This window comes from Rissa tridactyla, chromosome 6 (genome assembly GCF_028500815.1).
Source record: "Rissa tridactyla isolate bRisTri1 chromosome 6, bRisTri1.patW.cur.20221130, whole genome shotgun sequence".
In the NCBI taxonomy this organism is placed as follows: domain Eukaryota; kingdom Metazoa; phylum Chordata; class Aves; order Charadriiformes; family Laridae; genus Rissa; species Rissa tridactyla.
In genome coordinates this window covers 17,990,197-18,017,584 of record NC_071471.1, presented here as the reverse complement: position 1 = coordinate 18,017,584, position 27,388 = coordinate 17,990,197, and the positions used below count along the sequence as shown (strand labels likewise).

The 27,388-nt window shown below is 42.9% G+C and overlaps 1 protein-coding gene across 2 annotated transcripts in view; it reads left to right on the top strand.

Moving 5' to 3' along the window:
- The first annotated feature begins 1,933 nt into the window (after window positions 1-1,933).
- The window catches only part of LOC128910883 (glypican-5-like), a 387,498-nt gene continuing 362,043 nt past the window's right edge, over window positions 1,934-27,388 (top strand). For both annotated transcript variants that reach the window (XM_054204811.1, XM_054204810.1), the window contains exons 1-2: window positions 1,934-2,189; window positions 26,644-26,805. In XM_054204811.1, the coding sequence (XP_054060786.1) occupies window positions 2,015-2,189; window positions 26,644-26,805 (337 nt within the window). In that variant the 5' untranslated portion in view covers window positions 1,934-2,014. The remainder of the gene's footprint in view (window positions 2,190-26,643; window positions 26,806-27,388) is intronic.

The following is a 27,388-nucleotide window of genomic DNA, read 5'->3' as shown; positions in this document are numbered from 1 at the left end:
GTAAATTATTCGTCAGCTCCATCATCCTGCCATTTCTTTTCTGGCAGAACTCCCACTGAAGTCAATGGGAGTATTGTCTGAATAAAGTCTTTTAAGATTGAGCTCGAGTTTACACAAAATGCAACTGGGGCAACTTGTTCCTCCTCCTTGGGTTCATAAAACCAAATACTGGACAACAGGTAGGCAGTCAGGGTGTTGCGCCTTATGATGCTAATAGTTCTTTCACTGATGCTGATTATTCCCTTGTGTCTCTTTAATCTACCTGTTGCCACCTCAATTTGGGGTCTGATCCTGCTAGTGCATGCATGTGTGTGTAACGTAAATCTTGCAGTATAACCCGTATCAAACCGAAAATGAAGTTAAGCTGATCAGTGTCTGTGGGCTCTGGGCTTCCTGGGAGTCAGCCCTTTGGGGTGCGCTGTCCTGGGCTCTTGGGGTGACCTTTGAGAGCTGCAGGATGAGCGAAGAAGTGCAGCTCTGACCTGGGTGAGCAGGAGGTTTCTAAGGTGCCTTTTTCCTCTGCTTTTGAATGTAGAAGCCTGATTACATGGCTGGTTTGTTCTTCCGGTTTGTTTTTTAGCTTACAAGTTAAATGTTGTGAATCGAATCGGATTTTTTTTTTTTTTTTTCTTTTCAGAAAAAGTGAATTAATCTCTTGCTGCCTCGATAGGAACAAAGTTAATACAAGCAAATTGCTTAAAGGATTTGCACTTCTAGCTATTAAAATACAACTCAGGCAACTATCTACAGCACTGAGCTCAGCCTCTCATTACTACCTATGGGAATGTATAATGGTTAAATTAGCTGCAGGTGGGCTCCCCTGTTGCTCCAGGAGCACATTAGAAGCATCTTGAGGGTTGCAAGTAACCTTAAAGAAATCAGACATAATGGCCTCAAACAATAGTAATTCTTGTTGCTCCTAAAGTGCTCCATATGCCTGAAAGGTAGTGTGCAAATAGGGCTGTGTGTGGGAGACTTCTTGGGTTTGGCTTCTCTGGAAATTGAGTGTTTTTGTGAAATGGGAAATATTTCATGGATGCCGAGCGTGGTTCTATGCTGAAATGTGTGGTAAAGATTGCAGAAAACCTCTCTGATGGTGACACTGGCTGCTCTCAGCCCCAGGAGGGGTCTGTGTCCCCCAAAAGGATGTAATAGGATGTAATTGGTGCTGGCTTTTGTACAAATCAACAATTTATCTATGCAGTTGGTACATAAGGATGTGTTTCCTGGTGCAAAGTTCTTTCTAGTCTCTGCAGTGACCGTTGGCTGGAATTAACACTTGTCTTGTGAAGACTCTTCCATGGACTCCATGTCACCTGCTGGGAATTTCAGAACTAAAGCAAAACCATGCATGATTTTCCAGCCTCCTGTGCTTAGAGGTTTTTATACTTGCTGCTCTGACTGACGCTCTGTACCTTGGTGTTTTCCTTGATATACCCATGTGCGTCTCTCCCCTGAGAGGACATGTCTCCCTTGGTATAGATGTCCTGTACCCTGAGACCCCTCAGGGACTTGAGCCGATCCAGACCTGCTCCTTGAGGCTTAACAGCCTGCAGAGACTGTAGAGATGCTCTGTGCCTATAGGCGCCTAAAAACTTTTCTGTTCAACTTCTCTTGAAGCAGCGCAGCAATACACCAGCCGTCCCTACAGCTGGGCTAGCGCGGTGGGGCTGGAGGTGGCCAGGCCTCGCCCGTGGTCTCCAGCTCGCCCTCTACCCGGGGCGGGCGCGGTGCCAGCGCGGCGCTACCGAGCGTGTCCCTCGGGGCTCTTCCCGCCTCTCCCTCTGCCTTCTCCCCCCGGTCAGGGCAGAAGCCAATGAGCGGGGGGCGGCGGCGCCCCTCGGACCCCGCGGGCGGGCGGGGAGGGGCGGGGGCGGGCGGCGGCGGCCGCACTCGCCGAGGAGGAGCGCGGGAGGCGGGCGGGGGCAGCGCCGCCGCCGCCGGGACTGGCGCCCGCCACCGGCACTCGGCCCGCGCCCCGCAGCGCTCCGGCCCGGCCCGCCGGGGGTGCGAGATGGCCGCTGAGGGGAGCCGCCGGCTCCTGGGGCTGTGGCTGCTGGCGGCGGCGACGGCGGGGCTGTGCGGCGGGGTGGCGGCGGGCAAGTCCCCCAGCTGCCACGAAGTGCGGACGGCGTTTCAGCTGCGGCAGATCGGGCCACTCAAGCTGGTCCCCGACGTGCCCACGGCCGGTCAGTATCGACCCGTCCGCGGGGTGGCTTCTCGGTGGCGCGGGTTGCTGCGGGGGAGCCGGTGCCTGCCGGACTCGCCTCCGTCCGTGCCCTCGGAGCAGCGGGGCTCCCGCGGGCGGCGGCGTCCTGGGGTCCGGCCCCGGTGCCGCCGTCGGGGGCTGCGCCCCTGCCTGCGAAACGCCGGTGCGCCGCGGCTCCCGCCGTCCAGCGCCGGCTTTCCTGCCGGGCACAGGTAGCGGGGACGGAGCGGCTTTGGCACGCCTCTTAGTTAAATCATTTTAAAAGACTTGCTAGGAAAAGAGACCGGAATGATTCCTTGGTTTTTACATTGCGCAGGTATTTGCTTATTGATCTCCATCAGACCTTTTTTCCCCTCCCGCGTTTAACACCGGTGTGATCCCTTTGCTAAGGATTTAAAGCAGAGGCTTCCTTCCGTAAAGGATCCCTTTCTTAGTAGGCAAATTAGTAACCGAGTCGTTAAGGAGCGCTTGTTTTGCTGCCCAGATGTAGGGATCCTGGGGCAGGCTGGTGAATGCATTGTAACTCCTGAATTAGGAGGAGTTACCTTGCAGATGAATTTAGGGACGTTGTCCTAAGGAAAGGCAGAGGTAACACCTTGGAGGGATACAGTCAACAGGAGTTAGCGTTTGCTTAGTGAAGCAGTAATTCTGCAGTATGTAATACTTGCGAAAGTTGATCAGTAGAGTGGTGTTCCCTTTTGCTGTTTCATACAGTTCCTGAACAATGCCTGACAGCAATTAAATGGAAAAGGAACACACATATAATAAGAAAAGATTATATTTTTTTGCATATTCTACAATTACCAGGTAGGTTTTGCTGTAAGGGGATAAAGTACATTATAATGTCAAAAAATGATTAAAGTCCTACAAATGACCATGTATCTATCTAGATAATGAAGTCACATCCCTGACTCTTAGATGTTTTAAGAAAATGTTTACAAGAACCAGAATAAAAAAAGCAAAGACTATCAGTCTCATAAAACAATCTCTAGCTCCCTCATGCACAATTGCCTGTAGGTGTTTGGCGGTATAAATGTCAATTTGGGCTGTTACTTTATTATTTTTTCACATTTTTTTTTTAAAGCAGTTCAATTCAAAGCCTGCTGAGTTTGATGGAAAGGCTGCTTATCTTAAATGAGTTTTGGATATGTTTTCTGGCATGGGTTTCTGTCTTGGGGACTAGATTTGATAGGCCATTGCCTGATCTCTTATGGCTGTAAGCAACTGCACAGTGCTGGTGATCTTTACCTTCGCTTTGCATAAAGTAGTTGAGATGACACAGGGGCTATAAAATTGTCCACGAGCAAGGAATCGTTCCTCGTTTTGTGGCAAGAAGAGATTTGCAGGAATGGCATTTGGAAAGTTGAATTATGGTATTGTTCTCTTGTGCTGATAGAGGCTTCAGATCACACTTGTTTTTGAGAGCTAAATATGAAAGCTAGCTAAAAAAAAAAAAAGAGGTGGAACAAGGATTTTCACACAATTTGATGTGTATTTAACCTTCTTTCCTGAGCTCTTTCTGGAAGAATTTCTTACAATTTTAATTAAACTGACTGGTTTTATATCTTCTATAAAACTCTAGTACTGTAGATGAAACTTGGGGAAAATTGTGTGCTTCCAGGAGGAATGTGTAGATGCTGTAATGCTTCAGAGAGGTTTAATTGTATTCTTGTGTGATATTGAACTTCCCTATTGAATAACAAGCTCTCAGAAAATAAATAACATGAGAGAAGGTGAGGGAGGAAAATACCTTCTTAAATTTTAGCTCATGAAGGTTTCTTCTGAAGAGGATGTTTGGAGCAGAGGAGAGCTGAGGAGAAGTGGCGCATCTTCATCTTCCCTGTTCATTAAGTATACTCAGCTCCACCAAAGCTTGTGTGTTTTAATGATATCTTGCCAGGTAGTAATTCCTCCTGTCTTGTGCCCTCTTAATTAAGTACTGAAGTGTTTTCCACTGTTTTCATCTGGCGGCTGTTATCAGTGAATATATCTTAATATGACCTCGCCCCCTAAGCACACACTCTCTTTCTGTGTCTCGGACATTGAAGCTCATTTTATTATGCATTTTAATAACACACAAATGTTGAAGCATCTCCCCTGAAGACTTCAGACAGTTGCCAGTTAAAGTAGAAGAGGGGAAAAGAGGCGGGCAGCTGGGGGTGACACTGGAAAGCAGCATGCTCAGCTGAATCCAGAGCTGAATAAAGCCTGTGGAGAGCTTCCTGCTAACTTCTGCTCGTGTGGGCCAGACCTGCCTATGCGCTGGGGTGCTTCTCAGTCCTCAGTTGTCTGCATGTTGTTTTTGGCTTGTTTTCTCTAGAAAATAGAACTTTTGCAGTCCTGTTGTCTGTTTACTAGATATTTTCAATCACAGAGGTGTTGAAAGCCCTTGGCTAAGCTCAAGCCAGTATTTATAGGCTAATACAACAAATCTGACAGAGGTTAAAATCTTAAGGATTATTAAGTTCTTAAAACCTTCAGGAAAATCAGCAGCTCAGTTGAGGAGAGAAGCCCAACCCAGCGCTGGATGAGGGATCAGCAGGCAGACCATCAGGTGTGTGTGTTCTGTCTCCTCTTATGGGTATTGCCCATTTCACCCATAACTCTAAATACTTGGGAGAGTTTGTAGCCTACACCCTCCTCTGGTATTAGTTGTGGTGTTGAAGTTGCACACCGATGGATCCCGGATACGAGCTTCATGGGGACTGGTGGCTGCTTCCCCATGTTACACGTGATCTGCAGACAGGTCACTGTGGTCCCTAAGTGGGTAGGTGAGTTTAGAGAGGGATGTCAGCATGACCTACAGTGAGATGGAGAGTGACTAGCTTTGGGCAGGCCCTGCCAGCCTCTTGTACAAAATGAATTGGCAAGGGAAGGAGGAAGACTCCTGGGGAAATTATGCTTTTGTTTTTAAGGTGTGACGTGAATCTGGCAGCAACCTTTCTGAAAAATCACCTTTGCAAGAGAGGTTTTAGAGATGCTGAGGAGCCTCGTCTTAAATGTCTTTTCCATAGTTTCCTCAAAAGATACCGGATATTTTTCTGTGCAGGATTAAGAAAAAAGAGTGTTTTGACACGGGATGGATAAGAGGTCCAGACAACAGGTATTTCTGAGCAGCAAATCTCCTTGGTCTGTCTGTGAGACTTTCTCCTCCACTGTGCTGCTATTTGGTAGTCAGTTTTTCTGGAACAAACCGAATGTTTCAAGGGTAATTTGCTGCAAATAGCAAACAGATTGGTCAGGTAAAGGTACTGCTGCCTTGGCTGTGATTCAGAGGAAGGGCTCTTTGTGTCTTCCCCCAGACTGGAAAATGAGGTAATATGTTCCCAGTCTTGCACTTTGATTATCACAGGCTGAGCTGGGATGTTTTTGTAGGAGCTCCTTGGTTAACATTTTGATGAGGGAGAATCGTATGCTGTCTCCAGGAGTGAAGGGCTGCGTTAATCCTGCCAGGAGACTAAGCCTTTGGTTCCAGGGAGTCTAGATAGCTCAAATCTGATGTGTACTGCTACGTATGGTATTTTTCCCAGACATGGGGCTGCCGTTAGTGATACCCTGTGAGCCCTGGGTTATATTACAGCGTAACTGCACACTGGCATGGACTGTGTTTAAAGTTCCATTTATTCACAGTCTTTTCTGTGGCACAGAGCGCGGTGGTGGCGGGTGGTCGCTGCTTTCCAAATTCGCAGTAGGAAAAGTGAATGAACACAACTAGAGTCTGTGGCTTGTCCATATTCAGGCAGTGAATTGTAGCAGAACCAGAATAAAAGTAGCTCTCTCAGTTCTGTTGGTAATCATGTAACCACAAGAACATCCTCTCTATTTACATAGGCTCCGTTCTGTTTCTCTTGCTTATTGACTAGTGTATGGTCATGCAAAAACAAACAAAAAATCCCTGTAAATCTACAAGTGTAGAGATAGAAGAATCTGATTTCTGATAAGCAAGGGAAATGTTTGTCACTTGTGAAAGAGTTCTAGGAACTTTTTACCTTCTAAGTAATCACCTTGTTGAGGACTACCAAAAGGACGATTTGCCAGTCTTGCTGCTTTACTGCTTTACCAAGAGCACAGAAGCTGCCCAGACTGTGCTCCAGGACTCACTTCTGAAGGGCAGAGTTTTTCCTATTCAGAGCTTCTTTATTCTTTACTGTCATCCTGCGCCTTAAATCAGCGGAAGCATTCATTACCATGTGTATGTACTGAATATCTTATAGCAGAGCTGGACATGCATTAACAATTTACACATTAAAACTATTTTGTTTTCTGAATAGCAATGGGAAAGTCCTAGATTCCTACCAGAGGCTCCTTGCCGCATGTGGTGCATGCATTAGACTGGATCTCATCCCATCTCAGCCTGTGGCAAAGATCTCATCGTGTTGAGAAAGCATGAGCTAGATGCCTTTTTGAATATATCCAAGAATATCTATTAAACTAGCCACTTTTTTGGGAAATGGGTCATGCCACGCTTTATTTTCTTGTTTTTCTCTTTTATTACCACTCAGCTTTTTATTTCTATCATCTTAATGAGAACACTGTAATTCCCCTGGTAAAGGTGCAGTGCTGAAACGTATTTTGCTCACAGCAGCATTCTGTCAAAGTCACTCATAAGTCTGGTGTGTGCCAGATGTGAAATGTGCTTGCTTTATTGGCTCTGGAAAGTTTTTTGCCTCATCAGGATGAGTGACTAAAATCCTCTGGTGTGAACTGCAATTTATACTTGGGTTTACTGTTAACCTGCATATGTGGTTGTGTGGGACTGTCTTCAGTACTGTGGATGAAGGGTACATGTGAGGGAAAGGGTTTTCCTGGATGAGCGCAGTTGCGTTAATGCTCAGAAACAGCTGTAGGGTGGTTAAGATTTTAAGAAAAGGCACAAAACCCAGTCTCGTTTCCATGAGTTTTCTTTTTCCTTTTGAAAATCCTGCTAGCTATAACAAGTTTGTGAAATGTCCTTGGCATTACTTGCAGCTTGTTAAAATGGAAGGTTTCTTCCTCTTACACTTAGTATTTGCCTATGTATGGACACAAAGGCTTCTTGGTGGTTTAAACCACAGACTGTTGACCTGTTGGAGGGAGTGGACTGATCCAATGTGAGATGGATTCTGTCACCATCTTTGTCACTCTCCGAATAGCCTAAAACAAGACCAATTATGCCTCAGTTTCTCCTTCTGCAGGTTGTATCATGGTATGTTATTTTAAGGGGTATTTCTGAAAAGCTGCCATGAAAGGGAGGTAGATGACAGCCAGGAAAAGTATAATTTCTTCAGGCTGACTTCTACTTAATTCTTTCTTTATGTGAGGAAAAAGGCTAGAAGTTACCTTGGTTTCTGATGAACTGGAAGCTGAGCCTGAAAACTGTCCTTCCTTCACTCCTCTCATCCAGGGGCAGCTCCGAGGAGGAAGGAGGCTATCCAGAGTCTCTGAGCAGTCATGGGCTGGAGTATGCACTTGCTGCAGTAGCTGTTCTGAGCAGAAGAAAAGCTATGCTTTTGCAGCCTGCAGCCCCTCTGGAGTAAGGAGGTTTCCTTCATTAATCTTCTCAGGATTTTATAGCACTCTTCAAGCTCTGACTGTCACCAGAAGTGTTAACCTAAAGCTGGTGATGATTGTGGATGCAGGCAAGACTCGCGCCAGCGGTAATATCTTTTTCTCCCCTCTTCTTTTCCCATGCCTTAAATTTCTGTTTGACGCGGGACCAGCTGCCCACTCTGTAATGCCCTCCTGGGAGTAATCTATACTCCAAAAAAATCTGTTTAAACTTACTTAGTGCCTCATAAAGATGGAATCGCTGTTCCACTGCCAGATGGAAATCTATAGTTCTCATATCCGTGAGCCTCAGAAAAAGCAGTGTCCTCAGTGACTTGCAGGAGCATGTGGTCCAGGTGAGTAGAAAACTGGCTTAGTTATTCAGATCAACCTTTCCTGTAAGTGTCTTGGGAAGGAATCCAAGAGAACCTATTCTCCCTGCAACACACAATCTTGTTACCAAACTGAGTCAAGGGAAAGAGCCAAGTATTCCTACAATTCATGTTGTCTATTTGTTCTCTTAAAAACTTCTGCTGAAAAGACTGTAGTGATTTTTTTTTTTCTAAATTTATTTATTTAATGGTCAGCTCAAGATCTGGCAATTCTGGTGTCGAACTGGATCTCAGGATGGAAAACACGCTTAGTAAGAAATGACCCATCTTTAAAATACTGGTGGGTCTGAAGAGCTGCCTCTGTAGCACCTTACATGCCCCTGAAGTTTTGCCATCAGATTGTAATTGGAAAATAAGAGAAAAATATCCCTCCCACACCCCCACCCCAGTATTGCAGGGCTGAGCAGTCAGTTCTTAACCAACGGGCAGTATTAACAAAAAGGTATTAATGTGATAAGTGGAAACAAAGTTGGCATGATAATAATTGCTATATAAATCAATAAAATAAATACATCAAAATGAGTAAAAGCTTTTATAAAAATTAATAATGAAAATTGGCATGAACCTGAGTATCTGTAAGAAGCAGGGATTTGTGTAAAATGTGCCCTGGGCAGTAAAACGTTTCTTTTTAAAAATGGTTTTGCTTTTAGATGGTATAAAACTAGAGCTATAGTTCCAAGTATTGCAAAGTCTTTGTAATTGAATCTTTCTCCCATGAAAGCATAAAATGACATGATAAAGAGGCATATGTTTAATAATACTTCAAATACATACTCATTACTTACCAGTTTAGAGCACAGCATCTGCTTCTAGGGGAACATGTGAATTTTGATGGATCAGAATCAATTTCCGAACAGCAGCCAAGCCCATGACACAGAATTTATACTTAGTCTCTCAATCTCTGTCAATTTGACTAGGTATTGCTATTTAATTTCGCTATAAAATCATCCTGGTATCTATAAAGAGATATTTACAGATAGTTGTTTCATTCACATTATTGTAACTTCTGAGCAGCAACAGCGGATGAAATGAGGTACCTAGCTAATATTTAATGATTTATCTTCTTAAGGATTAAAAAAAAAATAGAGAAGAAAGTCTGTTTCCACCCTCTACCAAACACAAGATTTAATTTTTTTAAGGCAATATATTATTTAATAGAAAAATGCAAAATATTTTTCTGCGCAATATCTTGTTCTGTTTGGATCTACAAAAGTAAGCTGAGCCCCAAGCTCAGAGCTGCGTCACAGGATTACATCGTATGGACTTTGGAGGACAATGACTTTTCTCTCCTTTTGTGTCCTTCCTGACCCAGGGTGGTCTCCAGTAGATGCAGGTGTGCTAGGAGACTACGTGTGATCTGTACTAGCTCCATTCTGGTGTTGTGTGTGGAGTAAGGGTAGTAGGACTGTGCAAAACTGCCCTTTTCGTTAGAAAGATAATGGATGTCCAGAATATATATATATATATAAAATATATATATATAAAAAAAAAATATATAATTTTTTTAAGGCTGCATTTTGTCTGTTTCAAGAGCTAAATATTTTCTGTAGTGATGCCGATACTTGGAATTAGCCCTTTGTGTCTGAACTGCTTTAGCAGCACTGGCCCTTACCACCACTCTATAGAAGAACATAGGGACAATATTTGTACCCCAATTCTAGGGTGTCAAATGAAACTCGGGTGGCTGGGAAGACTTTGGCAATTCCATATTGAGTCCTGTAGTCTAGTGGCATCTGATGGCAAGTAAACCTACACAGCTTAGAAATGCAATGTAACCAATTCCACTGCTCCACAGTTTTCTTCAGCAGATGCTTCAGCTGCCTCTGGTGGGTTTACTCTTGAGGTGAGAGGTTTCTGCACTTCCATAGTAGGGTGGCAGCCAAAGGCTCACTCTGGATTGAGGGTGGTCTCTTCTGTAGAAGGGGCTGCACAGGCGTGCCAAGGGCTTGCCCTAGCAGTCTTACAGATGAATTTTATAGAACATTGACTGTCCTGGACCTCCTTGGGGCTCTAAGTGCTGTTGTGCAGCGCCAAGCACCTTAGCAGTATTTAGTGAATGATTTATGATGGAGCAACCACAACCTTGCCTCTTATTACGGATAAGCACTATGCACATACTTTCATGAGAATAAATCCATCTATTTTACTTTTTTCAGTACATCAATTTTAAAGGATGGTTATTAATTACCTCAGTGTATTCATACATGCATGATTAATGTGTAAAGTTTTTACTTGTGAAATTTCAAGGCACTAGTTCAAAGAATACAGAAGGAACTTAAGACAATGGAGGAATTTTAAATATCACAGATGATACCATTGATACCATTAAATATTTTTGCTACTTTGTCCACTCAAAAGTGTCAGGAAATATCACTAAGACATATAATATCCTCATGTTCTCTCTTGCCTTTTGATAGCTGAAAGGTAGGAATAAAGAGCAAGTGTAACCAGGCAATTGCATAGGAACTTCAGAGCTGTACAAGACAGAAAATTATTCCCCTAGAAGTTGTCTCTAATCAGCTTTTCCCCTCGTTTCTTTTGATATGTGGTTTTTAGCCTATTTTATATGATTTTTATAGGCTATATTCTGCCTTTCTGTGTTCTTGCTGGGTTTCCATTAATATTGGTGGTCAACGTATACATGCATTTGAAATAAGTATATATGGATTTTATGGTCCTCTAGTGACTCTGCTTGCTTCCTGGGGTCACGGTCTTTCTGTCTCCAGAGTTCTTCCATCACATGGTAGAAATGACAGCCTTCCTGGAGGGCCATCCTTCTCTGAGGAGTTCGTTCTGACAAAGAGCTCCCGCTCTGCTGCGCAGACCACTGTCAAGTCCTTTAAAAACAAATGAGAGACAAATTTCAGAGAGCCGCGTTCCGAACCTGACAATATCAGATAGGTCATGGTAGCTTTGTTTGGTAGCTAGTTAAATTGGATAGTTCGGCACATCCCTAGATGTTAATGGTTAAATGTATTCATTGTTCCAACAAGGGCCCTATTCATAAGGGGACTATTCTCTGCTTGTTATGCATGCATAATTCCCATTAATGCTACTGAGGGTTAAGTGTGTATAGTGAGGGGGGAGAATGAAGCTTATGTTTACACATCCATGTTTGCACTCAGAGAAGAGGTTTTGTAACATATGAGAAATTGATTGTGTTTCGACAAATCCCTTAACTTTAAGGAACTTTAAATCTCTGCTTTAAAGACAGAATGAGAATGGAGGAAAAGTGACGCTTGTATAACCGACTACCGCCTTGTGCACCCTACTTTGTCAATGATGAGAAATATTACTCCAGTGCTATTATTAGAGAAGTCTCTTGAAAGTAACTAAGTGCTTGGAAATTAAGGATTCTTATTTGGGTATGAAAATAATGACTCAGAATCTTTTAACTTGAGGCACAAAGTTTTGCAAATTTCTGACTCGTGTTAATCAGGGTGACAAGATTTTGTGATTTATATACAATATGGGTATTCCATAGAAAACCTTCAGATTAAGATTCCTCACTCTTAGGTGCACATCAAAGTCGTGTAAAAGCAATAAAGAAGCTAAGCATTGCCTAAGAAAGCCTTTCAAGTTCCAGAAAGTGCTTGAACTACTGAGGGTTTTGAAGTGCTCTAATCTCTGACATGGGTGACGTGCTAGGCTAGCACTTTTTTGTTTTGTCACAAATCATCCATGCACATGGTGCAAAGGGACCCTGACAAAGTCATTTTACTTTTGAAAAGGGCTGCTTTTTTCATACCATTATGTCTCCCATTCACATCTACATGTTTGCGTCCACTTTGTTCAGGTCTAAGTAGCAGGGCATTTGCATAGTCTTCCCTTTGTTCTCTGTAAATATGGAGTAAAATGAGCAAGATCCATGCTGTGAAATTAAAGCTCTACTCTTGAGAGATCTTAAGGGCCAAATCCTCACAAAAGGTAGAGCAACGTAGTGCCAAAGCAGCTAGTGTCCAGAACAGCTTGCCCTGGGTGTTTGTGCTAGGAAATGTGAATAAAGGGAAAGTAATCTGGTAAAAACTGTGTGTAATTAGAAAAATACACTGCTGAGAGCTGCTGAAAGAATAGAATAATAGAAAATAGTACTGAATTGGACCTGAAGTGATCATCTGGTCCATTTCTGCTACTTGCAGCCAGGATAAGCTGTGTTTAAATCAGTGATAGATGATCACAGCCTTCTTAGGCTGTTTATTCCAGTGCTTAGTTACCTTACTGCTTTGGTTTTTTTTCCTAATGCAAAACCTAACTCCCTTGCTAAAACACATGCCTTTTGCTTCTTATCCTATTCTTAACACCTTCCTCTTTGCGGTAACATTCACATACATGACAACTGCTCTGGTTTGTTCTGCTCTGAAACAGTGCTCTATCCATTTGCACTAGCAACACGTATAGCATTAAGGTTTTTTATGTAAGTCAGTCCAGCCTAGTTTTGGGACACATGCAGTCCAACGAGCTTTGTAACTAACTGCGTGTGCTCTGAGTCTGAAATAAATTTGACATAAAGTGCACTAATTTAACCTGGAATGAATGAAGTCAATTTGAGATGTGGTGACTCATTAAGCATCATAACTTTATTTGGTAGTTGAGCCCAAGGAATATGTTTCTTTCTCCTTTGTAAGTTTGAGAGTATTGTGAAGAAGGAATTGTGTAGGAGACATATCGTGTGTGGATACCAAATTCCATGCTCGTTAAAGCAAAATAACTAATTCACAGATTTGCCAAGTAATGGTAGAGGGGAGCATGCAGAAAAGCTAGTGGAAAACTGCAGTGTTGTAGCACAGGAGCATGGAGATACCTGGAGACATGAGGCTTATATGAAGTAGGATGTCTCAGAGCTGCAGTGGGACATTTGCTCCTAACTTGAAAAAAAAAAAATGCATATTCACACTAGACTGTGCTGGCAGTAGTTCACTGTATTGCAGGTGTGTAGGCCAGAAGATGGAAGTCAGGCTACTGAAAACAGAGGAGGATGGCCAAAGTTTTAGGTCTCTTGCAAATAGAAACAGGTTTTTCAGAGCAAGTCTGAGGATCTCCAGTTTTCCAGGTAAAGAATAGCTCTGGCCCTGAACCTTCTGTTCTTTAATGTGTAACTGTTTTGGGATGTTCAGTATTGAGCAATGTTTAATTGTTACAGATGCAGAGAAATTATTCTTTCTTTGTGGCTGAAAAGGCTCAGAGAGATCAGATTGTTTATGCTTATGTCGCCAGGTGGATTTGATCTTGCTCCAGCATGTTCCGAATAGCTACAATCCAGTGCCGGACTGCAAGTGGTGTAGCCGTACCTGGCCTGAGGCTGTGCCTGCATTCAGATCATCCTCTACTGTTTCCAGATCAGAGCTTGTGTCTTGCAATGGATGTCTGTCTGTAAAACACCGTATGGCTGTACTCCACATGATTTGTCTTGGAGTTTGCCAGAGGATGAAATCTCAAACCCCTGTTTCCTGCCCCATTGTCCTTCCATAAGGAAATACAAAGAGTGGAAACTGGAAGGCTTGAGTCATGTTTTTAGATGGGACAGGGGCTTCCTAAGTAATATTTAGGGAACAGCACCCAGGGTGTTGTATGGCTGCCCTGTGTTGACAGTTGAAATATTCCCTCCTTGTAGCACACAAGATGAATCAGTCTTTCAGAAGCGCAGAATAGCATGTGCTTTTTAGTTATCTTCTGTTCTTACATGGACAGTTAAAAACAGAGGTATAATGAGTCTGAAAGCAAGAGAACAAAGCATATGTAGAACCACCACAGAGAAAAACAGTGTAGGGCTTTTAAAAAGAGATTGAAAACACTGCTCTCAGAGAAAGGCTATCAAAATTTTGCTCAGAGAAGGCTTGACTTTAGTCTCCTAATCTTAGTTTCGAAGTCTGGGGAAAAATATATCGTTATCATTTGGAGCGGCCCAAAGTTGTATTTGGCTAAAGTACTGCATTTTCAGTTTCAAGCTGCAGTAATCATTTACTCTTCCTAACCTGGTTTGCCCTAGATATGTCAGGAAATGCAAACATTTGCCTTCCACAAAAAGTAGCTGTGGTTTGGCTGTACCTGGTTGTGATCTAAAGCTTGCTGGGAGCTCTCCCTTTGCTGGTGACAGACCTGCCGTACTCTGTGTCCTTCTCCTATAGACATAAACCCCAACTCTGATGAAAAGTGTCGACGTCGTTTGTTGGCAGGGGTGTTGGCTTAGATTTGGAAAGTTTATTCTAGAGTCACTGTCACAGGTGCCAAAACATTAGCTGGGTAGCAAGGAGTGAATAGGGCCAGCTCGTGTCACTTTGGCTGCTGCTGTGTCTCTGATGGCTGCCATCCTCAGCCTGGCTTCCTTTCTAACTGCCTGCCTCTGGCCTTTCCAAACGTGGATTGAGTGTAGCCAGTGCTGCCTGCCAGCATGTATAGCTGGCTTCAAACAGCTCTGCAACACGGTGGACTGCTCTGTCCATCTTGGACGATTAGCTCTGAAGCATCGGTAATGCTGTTAAATTTTGACAGGATAACACAAGCAAGAAGGGAAACATAATCAGTTCAGCGTACTGTGAATGGTGCCTTGTTTTAGTGATGTAAGGGAAGAAACATGATTTCTTAATTTATATAACAGGTGCATAGGATCAAAATCAAAACCAGGCTCTCAGAGACCACTGAACATGCACATAGCAAAAGGCAGTCTCCACTAGGAATACATTGCAATCTAAGCAAACAGAGGAGAGGTAAGTATCCCCTTCTCTTACACATGGGAAACAAAGCGTGGAGACTAAGGAACTTGCCTAAGGTTAAACATGCATTTTAGTATTGCCAAACCTAGGAGCTCATCAAATGTTTCCACACTGGTTTTCAAAAGTTGTTGGTCTGTGGTCCCAGTTTAAAGGCTTTTGGAACATCTCCCAAAGGATCCCGCCTCTCCTCAGTTTTTGGGAAACTGTATCTGTTTTGGAATCCATTGTCTTGGCTCAAGATGTCCCAGCCAAGATACAGGCCTTCCTGCTAAACATACTGCTGGGGTCCAGGAGGGGGTGGTGCAGTGAGCTTGCCTGCTTTCCAGCTTGGGGGTATGGCTGGTACTGAGAAATTGGGGAATGGCCCCTTCAGGTGGACTTTCTCTAATCCAGTTCTTCATTCCTCATTGCTGTTGCCCTGGGGAAAGCACCAGGTAGAATCTGTTTCTGGTACAACCAGAAGAATTTCCATGGTCTAGGCGGACAGAACAAAGCAAAGCAAAAACAAATGAGAAAGGGCAGTAGGCCATTTCCACTCCTTACTTCGAAGAACTATGTGCATAAGTGGAAATACTGTCATATGGCCCTTAATTTCATGGGGGCTAGATTAGCTCGCTAATGGGCCCTTGCTGCTTTTTGGACCACTTAATACTGTCACCAGCTCCTTGATGTGTTTGAGGTTTTCACTGTTTGACCTTCCATTGATTTTTAATTGAGTGCATGCAGCTAAAAATCACAAGTACTTGTCTGAAATCAAGTGCATGTCACTCTAAGGTAATTAAAGTGTTTCTAAATTATAATTCTTGGTAGATTCATTTTTCTGTTAACTTTTACTCTTTCACAATGGGAAGTCGTCTGGGGTTTCCTGGCTGTGCTCTTGGAACAGGATTCACTTAAGTGTTTGACCCAAAGCCTGCTGAGTTCGGAGCTGTGTTAATCTCAAATTGCTAAATCCCCTCAGAATCATGAAGTGTAGTTTGGTGTCTTTAATTATATTTAGTTGGGTTTTTTTATATGACTGTTGATGCCACTGGGTGTCTCAATTGACATCAGGGGATGCTGAACCAAACTCTCTGGTCTCACGTTGCCTCTTTCCTGCCCTTTGTGCAAAGTATTGCTCATGTGGTCTAGCATGGAACAAGCGATCTGAGTATAAATCTAGATTCAGCCCAGACCATCAGAAACCGGCTACTGGTCTTTTGTATGTGACCTGTGGGGCTGTCAACTGGTACTTCTGGGGTGTGGTGCATGGTGATGGCTGCAGGCTGTTGTTTTCATTACCTGTAAGTGCTGTGCAATTGTCCTGCACTTTTCAACATGGCATAACTCGGAACAAGCGTTCAGCTCTGCCAGCTGTACCTCCGGGGGTGTGCAGAGGAATAGACTAGCATGGCAGTGTGGGGTCCAACTCCTGAGACAGCACTGGCAAGTTGTATTTCTTGTGCACGCCCATGCTGAATGAGCATTCATCGCAAGTTAGACTGTCGTGTATGTTGGGCTCTTTCCTCTTTTTGCCTGCTGTGGGTTGCCTTCCAATCCCTGTGCGTCTACTTCGTGACAACGAACTCTAGTTTTACATCAGTGTCACCGCTCTTGACAGAAGGAGAATTGTCTGCACAAGGAACTGAAGAAAGGGAACAAGATGCAGAGACCTTGTGATACTGTAGCCTTGCTGTTGCCTGTTTTAATTAATCATTGTGTCATGGGTGATGAAGTTGAAGAATTGGCTGTAGTGAGGGGTGTCCTGCCTAGTAATCAGTTGCTTAGTTTTGCTTTACCTCTGTAAATGATTGCTATTCCTTTTGCGTAAATAGTATCAAGAGCTCATTGTGCTTTTCTTCAAACTTTTGGGGATTTCACCCAGCTTTTTAGAGTTTTCCCCTTTCTTCTCCCTAAAGAAATAAAATGGAAGGGGGAATGCAATCCTAAAGAAATTAGTTCAAATACTGGTGAAAACTGATATACACAGGCTTACTGGACAGTTTCTAGCTTTGGTGACTTCAGAATGAGAAATGGCAGAACTGGTCAAAAGCATTTGGGATTTAGGCTGTAGCATTAACGCTTCAAGGAAGACTGATGCATATGTTTTAAGGAAAGAGAACATGTCTGAGCACTTGGCTTTATGTATAGCTTTCAAGTGAGATGGTAAAAATGGAAGTATTCAAATCTTGGAGGGGAAGGGAGGGTCAGGGAATTGTTATTCCTCACTTTTCCAATACTGTTCTTGCAATTTTCCCTCCTGCGGCTACGGCCCAAAGATCTAGTAGTCCCTAGGTTCCTTTAGATTTTTCTTTGCTTTTGTTTCTTCTTCCAGTCTAACCTTCTTACAGATTTTTTTTTTTATGTTGACAGATAAAATGAAAAATAATAAGAAATACAATTCAATGTGAGTGTATCAAGACCTTTTAAATTTTCTGTGCTATGCTACCTTATATGGATTTTGCCACAGTGGGTAAGGCATATTAGGAAGCAGTTCCTATAAAAAAAAAAAAAAGTCATCTGTCATTGGTAAAACAGTTGGCGTTAACATCTGAATTATCGTTAGGCTTCAAAGTTGAGACGAATGAGGCAATTCACACCTCTCATAAAGCTATTTTATTTCATCTCCCTGAAGAACTAGACAGACAGCCTCATATTGATTTGCATTCAGAAGTTTTCTTTATAACCGTACAGGGCTAGAAACCTACATCTTTCACTTAAAAACAACTTCAGTTTTGCTGTAAACACTGTAATCCACAGAGTGCTGCATAGTTGTGTTTCAGTTTGGGCTTTCCACCATATGTGGTTTGTGTGGCACTTCGTTCAGAAGAGTTTTGTGGCAGTGAAATGCCACAGAGTTTATTCAGTAGAGTTCTGTGGCAGTGAAATGCTTTCCTCACCAGAGAGCAGAAATGCAGTTGTTAGTTTATTATTGTCCTTGGATAATACGGAACAGGAAGATTTACTGCTCTCCTGTAGCAAATATTTTGTATGTATTTATGACTTTTATTAGTAGGAAAAAATGTATGGGATTTTCTGCTGTGAATGCAGTGAGACATAATGAAAGATGAATCATAGTAGACTCTAAATAAATTAATGAAAATTCTCATAATTTTTCTCTCACCTCTGTATTGCAATTATACATATTGTCCCAGGAAAGTTGAGGAAGGAGTTGGCATCACAGTAAATAATGTAGAAATAATGTAGACCCACTGACCTCAATCAGCCTTGGTTGTTTTATAAATGTACTTTATGTGCATCAGTCTAGTTTTCATGCTTTTATATCATCTCTAGGAGGAAAGAGAAGGATGGATCCTCAAGAGTGTAAATCTCTTTAATTTGCATGTACTGTGGAGTTAGCAAGCCCTTTAGCATTCACAATCTTACTGTCAACAAGTCTCTCAGGCCCACCTTCAAAGAATTTGCCTCACTTGGGACTGGGCTGATGTGAAGTTGTTTCATTTAATCATCATTAAACAATTTATCACCTGTCTATAAAAGTACAAGATCTGGAGGTAGTGACCACTGTGCTCTCCCTTGGGCATTGCAACTAGCACTTGCCCTGCTCAACACCTGGCACTTACCAATCTGAGTCTCTTCTCACCTGCTCCATTTTAAACGTAAACAATTTGGACTGAGATTCCATAAGGTGGGTTTCATGCCTTCTGCTCCTGAAATTATGCTGTTTCTGAGATGAGGACTGGCAGGGAGAAGACCAGAGAAGGGAGTAGTGAACGGTGGGAGGTTAATCACTCTCTCTTTGTTCCTTAAGGAGAGTAGTTAGGAGCAGTAGTGCTATTGGCTATTTGGCGTTGACACCAAAGATGCATCTTCCAGCATCCTACTGAAAGCCAGGCTGTTTTGGGAACCACTGAAAAGTTTCTAATTGTAGATGCTTTGTAGGCATGTTACAGGATTTTCCATTCCTGTGTATGTACTCCGTCTCCTCTTATTATTCCAGTGTACCAAACTGGAGACCAGATCCTCCCCTGTAAGGCAACTGCGTAAGTGCAGGAGGATTTTATGGTCCCCAGCTGCTCAGCATCACCCGCTGCTGTGTCAGTACATTGTGGGAGCTCCCTGCCTTGCTCCACACATAATTAGACCAGGTAAGGCAGATCATCTGTTAAAAACAACCTGGTTGAAGATGCCTGTGGCAAATTAGGGAGTGCTCATGGGCACTGTGTCAGAGGTCTGGTAACAGGCATGAGGTGAGCAATAGTGGTTGCAACTGCCACCATGGCTGTCTGCCTTCAGCCTCCCGGGTACAGCCAGCATCTAAGGAACAACTGAGAAAATCTGGGATGAGTGGCATGAGTAGGTCTCTCCCTGCAACATCTGCTGTTCCTTGCAGGGAAGCTGAGGCCCATGAGATGGAAATGTCTCCAACTGCTCTGCTTCTCCAGGACATCCCACAGGTATGCAAGCAGTTGGAAGAAGGCAGGCAGAAGGGAAACTGAGTGCCCATGGGGAAGAATGGACCTTGTTTGAGCAAGGTCAGAAGAGGGAGTCAGGGGAGTAAAGGGATGAAGTGGCTAGTTAATGATTGTGTACATTTTGGTGAGTGGAGGGACATTCCGTTTAGGGCAGTCAGATGTGTTCTGCTTCTCAGGTCCAGTCATGAGGCAGGTTCTGTGGGGTACAAGCCAAGGTGAAAAAGCTAATGAGTACAAGCATGCAATAATCTATGTTGTAGGGCAGCAGGTGGTTTGGAAACTAGGCCAAAAATCAGAATACAAGAGCAGCGAGAACTGGGCAAGCAATAGAGGCAAGTGGGGAAAACTCAGACACAAAGTACTTAGCAACAGGCCTAACAACGCTGCATTGTGCAGATGCTGCCCTTAAGAACTGTTTTGGAGAGTTCCTGCTCCGGAAGCTGATCAGGGCCAGTGCCTGATGGTCTCCAGCTGTTGTGCAAGCTGTGGCACTTGCTGATGCTGCCAACTCTCTAGAGTCATGACATGTAGTTCTTCTCGCTGTTCTCCTTCCTTTCCCATTCCAGGTTTCCACCCCCCTTGAATCTGCTGGCGTAATTCCAGTGCAATCAAAATGGTCCTCCCATTTTGTGTTTGGTTTTTTGTTTTTTGTAGGTCTACTCAAGAACTGTTGAGCCTAATGCAAGCTATTTGACTTGACTTGTGTTGGAAGTAGCTACGCATGCTAGTAGTTACATTTGTAGGTCATCTAAGTGGTGCTTGATGAAACTGGAGGTGTTAATCTTTTACCCTTGATTATTTCAACTGGAATAGCACCATCTGGTCATAGCCTTAGTGATGCTTCAGTGTATTCTAGAATAACAGTGAGAATGTAAAGTCCACTGATCAAGTTAAACAATACCCCTGTTAATGTACCATATGAAAAATGGGTGGGAGGAAAGGAAATTTTCATGGTTTGTATTTTCCAAACTGCATTTGTAAATTGTCATGGGTATATGCACGTTGTCAAGCTGCATATAGAGAGAAGAGACAAATTCAGGCTCTGTTTTGGAATTTCTTCAGCTCTTTGGCCTTAGAAGGACCATTAACATACTGCTTCTCTATGTAATCTTTATATTAAAGCTGATAGTAGGATTACTTTAACAAAATAGAGGGAAGAATTAGAAAGAGATTGAAATGCTCTTTCTGACTAGTCAGAAAATGTGTGTGGGAGGGCCTGGCTGCAGTTTACCTGAGGCAGGAAGAACAGCCATCTGCCTTTGATTTAGAGAAAGAGTCTCTGCTCCCTGGAGCCTACCCGGATGTTATCCCCGCTCACGGGAGCAGGTGGTTTATAGGGTTAGTTGCTATTTAAAGTACCACACTCATTTGCACTAGTGCATAACACTGTGCACAAATTAGGCTGTTGCACTTGCTTGTTGATTTTTTTTTTCCCTGATAATTCCTGGCACGCACTACTTCAAGCGTAGTAACTACCGTATTTTAAACATTGGCAAGTCAAAAAGTAGCTGTTGGACTATGCACGCATTGTGCTTAATGAGTTCAATATATTTTGTGTGTCTTTCTAGTTGAAAATACTTTATTAGTTGCAATGGGACTGAGCTGTGATGTGAGGCTGTGCACAGTGAGTGGTGCTCCCTGCTAGGTGAGAATGGTTTGTGTTTCTGTGGATGAGTCTGTCTTGACAGCAGCCTTGTGGCTTAAGGTAATTAACTGAAGCTAAAGCTGAAGGTTTAGCACCACTGGGGCACAAGAGCTACATAAAGAAAGGGCCTCACAAACTTCTGGCAGCCTACATTCCCTTTCCCTGGTGTGGCTGTGCTAGTGTGGGCTTTTCTCATGCACCAAGTGGTTTCAGGGGGAGCCCTCATTGGAAATTGCTTCCTTTTTCATTTGATTTGGTTTCCTCCCCTAAATTAGTTGGGTTTTAATTGCTGAATTTTCCTCTAGCTGAGACAGTAGCTGCACCAGACAGATGAGTCTCAAGAAGGACAAAGTGTTGGCTCCTGTTCAGCTGGGCTAGACACAATGCAAGGTACTTCTGGCACCTTCCTCTGTGTTAGAGGCATAATCAATCTTGGAGTCTTTGAAAACATATGTACAACATTAAAATCTTGGGCTTCAAACTAAAGCTTTGTTTGGAAATACTGTTGAAGAGTCCCTCAAAATACAAAGGAATAAAAACTATCAGAAGACAGATTGCACTGCGTTCACACTCTGATCATGCTTACTAAGGAGTATTGTGTTCAGTGGAAGCTATAGGCTCAGCATGTTTAGAAAAATAAAATAAAATCAGCCGGTCTTTGAAAAAGTTGGTGAAGGTAGATCGATTAGCATGTGTTAAGTCTGTGGCTTTCTGTTTTCAGAGTATAGCCTTTACAGCGTGTACAGCATTTTAAAGACAGTGCAGGGAAGTTAACATCTCCCCTGTGTGTTAGAAGAACTGTTAAATTACATGGTCAGCTAACAAAATGAATATGTATATTTAGCTTTTGGAAGAAGTTCATTTTATTTGCTAAACAGGCCTCTGCTTTTAGGAACACATACTAACTCACCTAGCTTTAACTGCCAAAGTCTCTTTGACTTTATTTGTACCAAAGTTCAGAATGGAGCCCAAAACCCTCTGCTGTTTTAAAACAAACAAACAAAAAATCCCCCCAAAACACACAACGAAATACTCCACAGCTGACTTCAGTAGAGCTGGCCAGATGGATATTAGGTAAAGGATGTGTAGTTTTCTGTGCATTTGGTGCCCCAAGCAATTTATAATTGTGACGGAGAGGTGTTTGAAGGTGATGCCTTTGGCACATATGAAGTGTTTTAGGGTTGCAGAGGAGTTTTGAATAGGGATCATTATTTCTTTCCAAAATCCTCATGCTTTAGACTCCAGTGTAGTATAATTTTTCTTGCTCTTCTGAATATGACTTTGTTTCTCAAAGTGGAGCAAGATACTTTATCCTGTGGGTTTTTTTTTTTTTTTATAATAACAGCAAGGTTGTAAAGTCGATAGTTTTCTCACTTGAAAAAATAAAAAGCTTAGCCACAGTTTTAACCAGTACTCAAGGGAAAAAACAGACTTGAATGGAAAAATAATGTCCATAATCATCAGAGTAATCTTTCCATCTGATATGAAACAGAAGATGGATTTGTTTTAGGAAAGCTGTAAACATTTAGAATTGAAGCCGAGGCATGAACAGTGGGAGGTGTTCATGAGAAAATGAAATAGAGAGAGAGGCATCTTGGGATGCAGGTGCCTCACATCTATGGCATAGAGTTAGAGCCTAACAGAGGGTCCCATCATGGTCAGGGGTCTGGAGCACCCGTGGGAATAGAGAGCTGGGTTTGTTCAGTTGTAGGATGAGAAGAATAGAGGAGATTGTACTGCTGTCTTCAACTATCTATTGGGACGAAATGGAGAAAGCGGAGCCAGATTCTTGCAGGCACACCGTCATACGCTGAAAAGCAATGGACCCAAGTTGGAACATGGGAAATTCTCATTACGTGCATTTTTAAAATTTACTTATTTTTACCACAAGGGTGGTCAAATATTGGAACAGGGGCCCTGAGAAGTTGCGGGGTCATCCATCCTTGGAGATGCTCAAAACTTGGCTGGATGAAGCCCTGATGTAGTTTGACCTGCTTTAAGGGCAACGTTGAACTAGAGATTCCTTCCAAACTGAATTATTAGGAAATAAGGGGCAGGAAATAAGAAAAGCAGGTAAGAAAGTCATAGAGAGAAATTAGCAGGATCAGTTGCTGAAATAATGCTGATGGTAAGTTTTCTTCCCTCATTCACAAATGGTTCTTTCTCTCTGGTGTGTAGAATGGCTTCGTCCCTAAACTTCAAGGAGGAGTTTGCCCGTAAGGCTGTCTCCCTGTTGCCAATCGGCAGGGCAGGTACAAAGCAGAGGCGATGGCAGCGGCACTGTGGGGTGCTCTCTGTCTCTGGGGTGAGAGCTGCGACCCTTAGCCTGCGTCTCACAGTGGTCACAGTGTGTGCTGTTCTGTCACCACCGGGTCACTGCGTTCCTCCCCTCTTCTTTTTCTGTTGGAGAGGGTATTTTGCATTAAGATGAAAGAGATGAGATAAACTAATTTTAGTATCAGAGTTATTAAAGACTTCAAGATACTACTAACCAGTTCTAATTTAATCTCAGCACCCAGGCATGTGTAGTACTGAAAACTTCTATTAGGTTTCTATAATTGTGTTAAAAGTGATACCCCCAGGCTAGTATTGAAGCAAGTGAGATTGCCGAGCTCTGTGCATGACAGTACTGACCTGACAGTACTGCTAGGGGAGTGGGGTTGGCTCTTTGCTGGTCTTTTAATGCTCTGTGTTTTACATCAGGCTTCTTAACTGTCAGGGGCTTAGTGCTGTTTCTATTTAAGAGCGTCCTCTGCATCATTTTGGCTCTGGACCAACAAAACTAATCTTTCAGGCTCCTGGAGTATTCATCAGAGGAGATAGCTGGGTGGGGAGTCCCGGGAGTGTAGTTCCAGATGAGATATCTGTATTCTTCCTAAAGCTTTCTGGAGGAGATGCGGGTTCCTCTGGTGCGTCAGTTCAAAGGGGAACATGAGGCACAGCAATGATGGCCGTGCGTAGCTTCTTTGCCAAGACCCGCATGTAGTAATCATGGAGCACCGCTGTATTTCAGACCCTTTTGATACAGGTCTGAGCTTCGCAAAAGCCTTTCAAACAAAAATTCAGAGGCCTCCTGTAAGGAGAAATGCTCGGAGTAACAGCAGCCTGGCATTGCAGGTGCTGAGTAACATTTACAGCCCCTCTGCTCAGACGCTGGTTTACAAAACTGACTTAGTTGCGCTGCAGTCTCTACTATAATTTCACATAGGCTTTGTGGTGCCAGCTCAGGGAATTGGTCTTTCCCCGACCCCCAGCTCCTTGTGACAGAACAAACATATGTTCATGGGGTGAACTGGATCAGGGAACCAATCCAAGTTAAAATTAGCCTGGCCAAGAAGCTAATTTCAACCTGGGACAGCTTCTCTGGCAGACAAGAGCAGGCAAGCGTGCCCAGCCAGTGACGAGTGCGTGGCCCTCCCGCTGCTGCTTTTAGCAGCCCACTGGCTTATGCCAGCGTGCTGTGGTCTTGTCTCAAGGCCTTTCAGCTGGTTTAGGACTTCAGATTTCATTGTGAAATCTCAGTATTTCTGAGATTATATCGAAGCGTGAGGCAAATCCACCTTTGAAATGGTATCCTGAGTCAGCCCAGTCTGTGACAACTTTGATGTTTGTGAACTGAATAGAAAAATGTAGATAAAGTGAAATATTTCACTTCGGTTTTGACCTTTTTGATGTGAATTAGCTGCAGTTTCAAATGAGAGTTGCTTCCAGTTTACAACAACATTTTCAAGTCAAATGAGACGTTTCAGCTAGCTCAGTGTGTTTATTTTTTTTCCTGGCAACGGAGATTTATTGAAGCTCCTTGCCGCAGTTCTGGTCTCAATGAGCTGCAGGCCTGCAGCTGGCCCTGACCACAGCCTGGATGTTTGGATGTTTCTCTACTGCTTTTTCAGTGTGTATCTTTGTATCCTCTTGTTTTTTATCATCATTAACTGTATGTGGAGTCTTGTTGCTTTAATCTTACAAGGCCAGGTTATCAGGATTAATGCCGTGTAATTGCTCATTAATATTTCTGTCCCAAGCTGACCAGCTCTGGGCCTGGTGGCAGGGATGGTGCCAGTGCCTGGCTGCTGCCTCAGGCCCGGCCTCCCACGGAGCTGCCACTGGGTGCTGTCACGCATTAAAACAGTCATTAAAACCCTTGGCAAGGTGGGAGTGGAGAGCTTGGCCCCTGGTGTGGCACCGGCCTTCCCGGGAAAGGCTGTCTCCTTCCCTGGAGCGGTCCTGAGGGATGGGGATGGAGGTGGCCACCTGCGGCCCCTTTCCCTCAGGGCCCCCATTTCCAGCTCAAGGTGGAGGGAAGGTAATGCCTGAAACACGCTGGCATGAGGCTTCCTGCTGGGGTGTTCTTGTTTTACTGAGAAATTGCATTGGAAATATCTGCTTTTTAATATTGTGTGACTATTTTGGGTCTGTTTTTTTTTTTTTTTATTGTATACCTCTGGTTTTGGATTTGCTCTGCTTAATAGTCACTTGCTTTTTTTTTTCCCTCCCCTTCTTAAAACATATATTTGTGAAGCACCAGAATATATTTACCTGTAGTCTGTAAGAGCTCCTTTCCAGAACTTTCTGGCACCTGCAGATCCCATGGTGTAGAGCAAATAGATCCTGAGTGTCCATCACAACTCTGTGTGGTGGAGGCTTCCTAATCAAGGACACTAACCTTACTGAACCACATGCAAAGATGAAATAATTTAAAAAAAAAAAACAAAAACAAAAAAACCAAAAATATTCCACAAAAATTAAGTTTTTAATCAGATTTCTCTTTAGTTGTGAGGTGGGACTGATTTCAGTGCCTTTACATTACATGTAGGCAGGCTAGAACTTGGTTTCTAGCTTTTTCTAGCTTTTAAGCTTGCTGTTAAATAGATGGACATCTGTCTGTACGTGGTTAAGTTTAAAAACAGTTTTTCGGTTCAGGTGAAGACTTCTTGATTCTGACTATGTGCTAAGCCTTGAAATTGAAGCAGCAGTCTCTGATTTCCCAATGGTTGTGTGTACTGTGGGTCCCTCTGCATAGAGTCAGTTTCTTACCTCTGTCCCTAGATAGCTAAATTCAGGCTGCTGCAGACATCAATTCTATTTAGTTGCAACTATTGCTTCTGGGTTTGAATCTGATTCAGAAAGAAACTAAACATGTTAAAACTAGAGAGGAAAGGGATAAAAAAGGCCACTCCAACTACCATAGCTTTTAGGAGACTCAAATGTCCTTTTTTTGTTGTTTTATTTTTTGGGGGGCGGGGAGTGGGGTGTGTGTCTGTGTGCTCAAAGATTTTTTTTTTTTTTAGAGGTTTCCCCTAGAGTAAAAGGTAAGTAGTTCCTCGAGGCACTACAGAGGTGAATTTTGCATCCTAATTTGAGGCACGGTTTTCACTCAGATGTTCAAGTTACGATACCCTAAGCACAAGGTGTACAGGGGAAATGTTGCCCCTTTGAATGTGTAGCTTCAATGATTCTGCTGTGCCCTTGACTGTGTTTAGATGATTTTGTGCCCAATGCTTTTAGCAACAATGTAAAATAAGTTAGCAGCTGATAATGTGATGTTATCCAAATGTAGGTCATATGAAAGTCATAAATTAGTGTCCTTGAGACAATAACTGAGTTTCGCAATGTCATTCCTTACGGATTATGTTTTCTTTCAAGATCTTAAATGTGGTGATTGTTTTGACATTAAGAAGCATTATTTATGCTAATGGTGTAAGATGGAAAGTTTTCTAATTATTGTATTTTTCTTGTTTGCTTTCAGAGTCAGATTTACAAATCTGTCAACATAGAGCACCAACATGTTGCACCAAAAAAATGGAAGAAAGCTACCAGGCAGCTGTTCGAAGGGAAAGGACTCAAAGTATCCAGGCACTGAATTTTGAACTAAAGTACATGATTGTTGGTCATATCACAGCTTTTCAAGGTAGGAACTGTTGAGTTACTGCAGTCCTGTGGGTATTTTATAAAATTATCCTCTGCAATCAAAAGGAAAAGCTCTTTGTTTTTAAATTCTTTTGCCTGCTGCAGTCACCGGCTTATGGTTTATTTCCTTGTTCTTTGATGATCTGCTTTAGGAAAAAAGTGATGGCACTTAATCTTGACTGGTATTTTAAGCATCTGCCTAAATCTAACTAGGAATAGATTTAAGCTTAGACCTGGTTCCCAGGATCACTTTAAAAAAGATTTTTTTTTTTTTTTTTTTTAAGGCATCTTCAAATGTCATTTAGGTGACTGATGGTTGGTTGTGCTTTGGTATTATATTGTGTTGCCAAAATACTTACAGGTGTAGAATGTTAAATGAAAATGCATTTGTTTGTTGAATCTGAAGAATAAGTGCTCTAACTGATATGTCAAGTGAGAAACAGCTCTCTCTTCATGTCAAAATGTTCTGCTACCTGGCAGGTCACCTGAAGAGTGATCTGTTTGCAAGAATTACAGCCATGCAGTTAAACAAGAATGCATGAAGGAACCTGTGCTGAAAGTCTGTTCTCATAACTCTTGCTGTT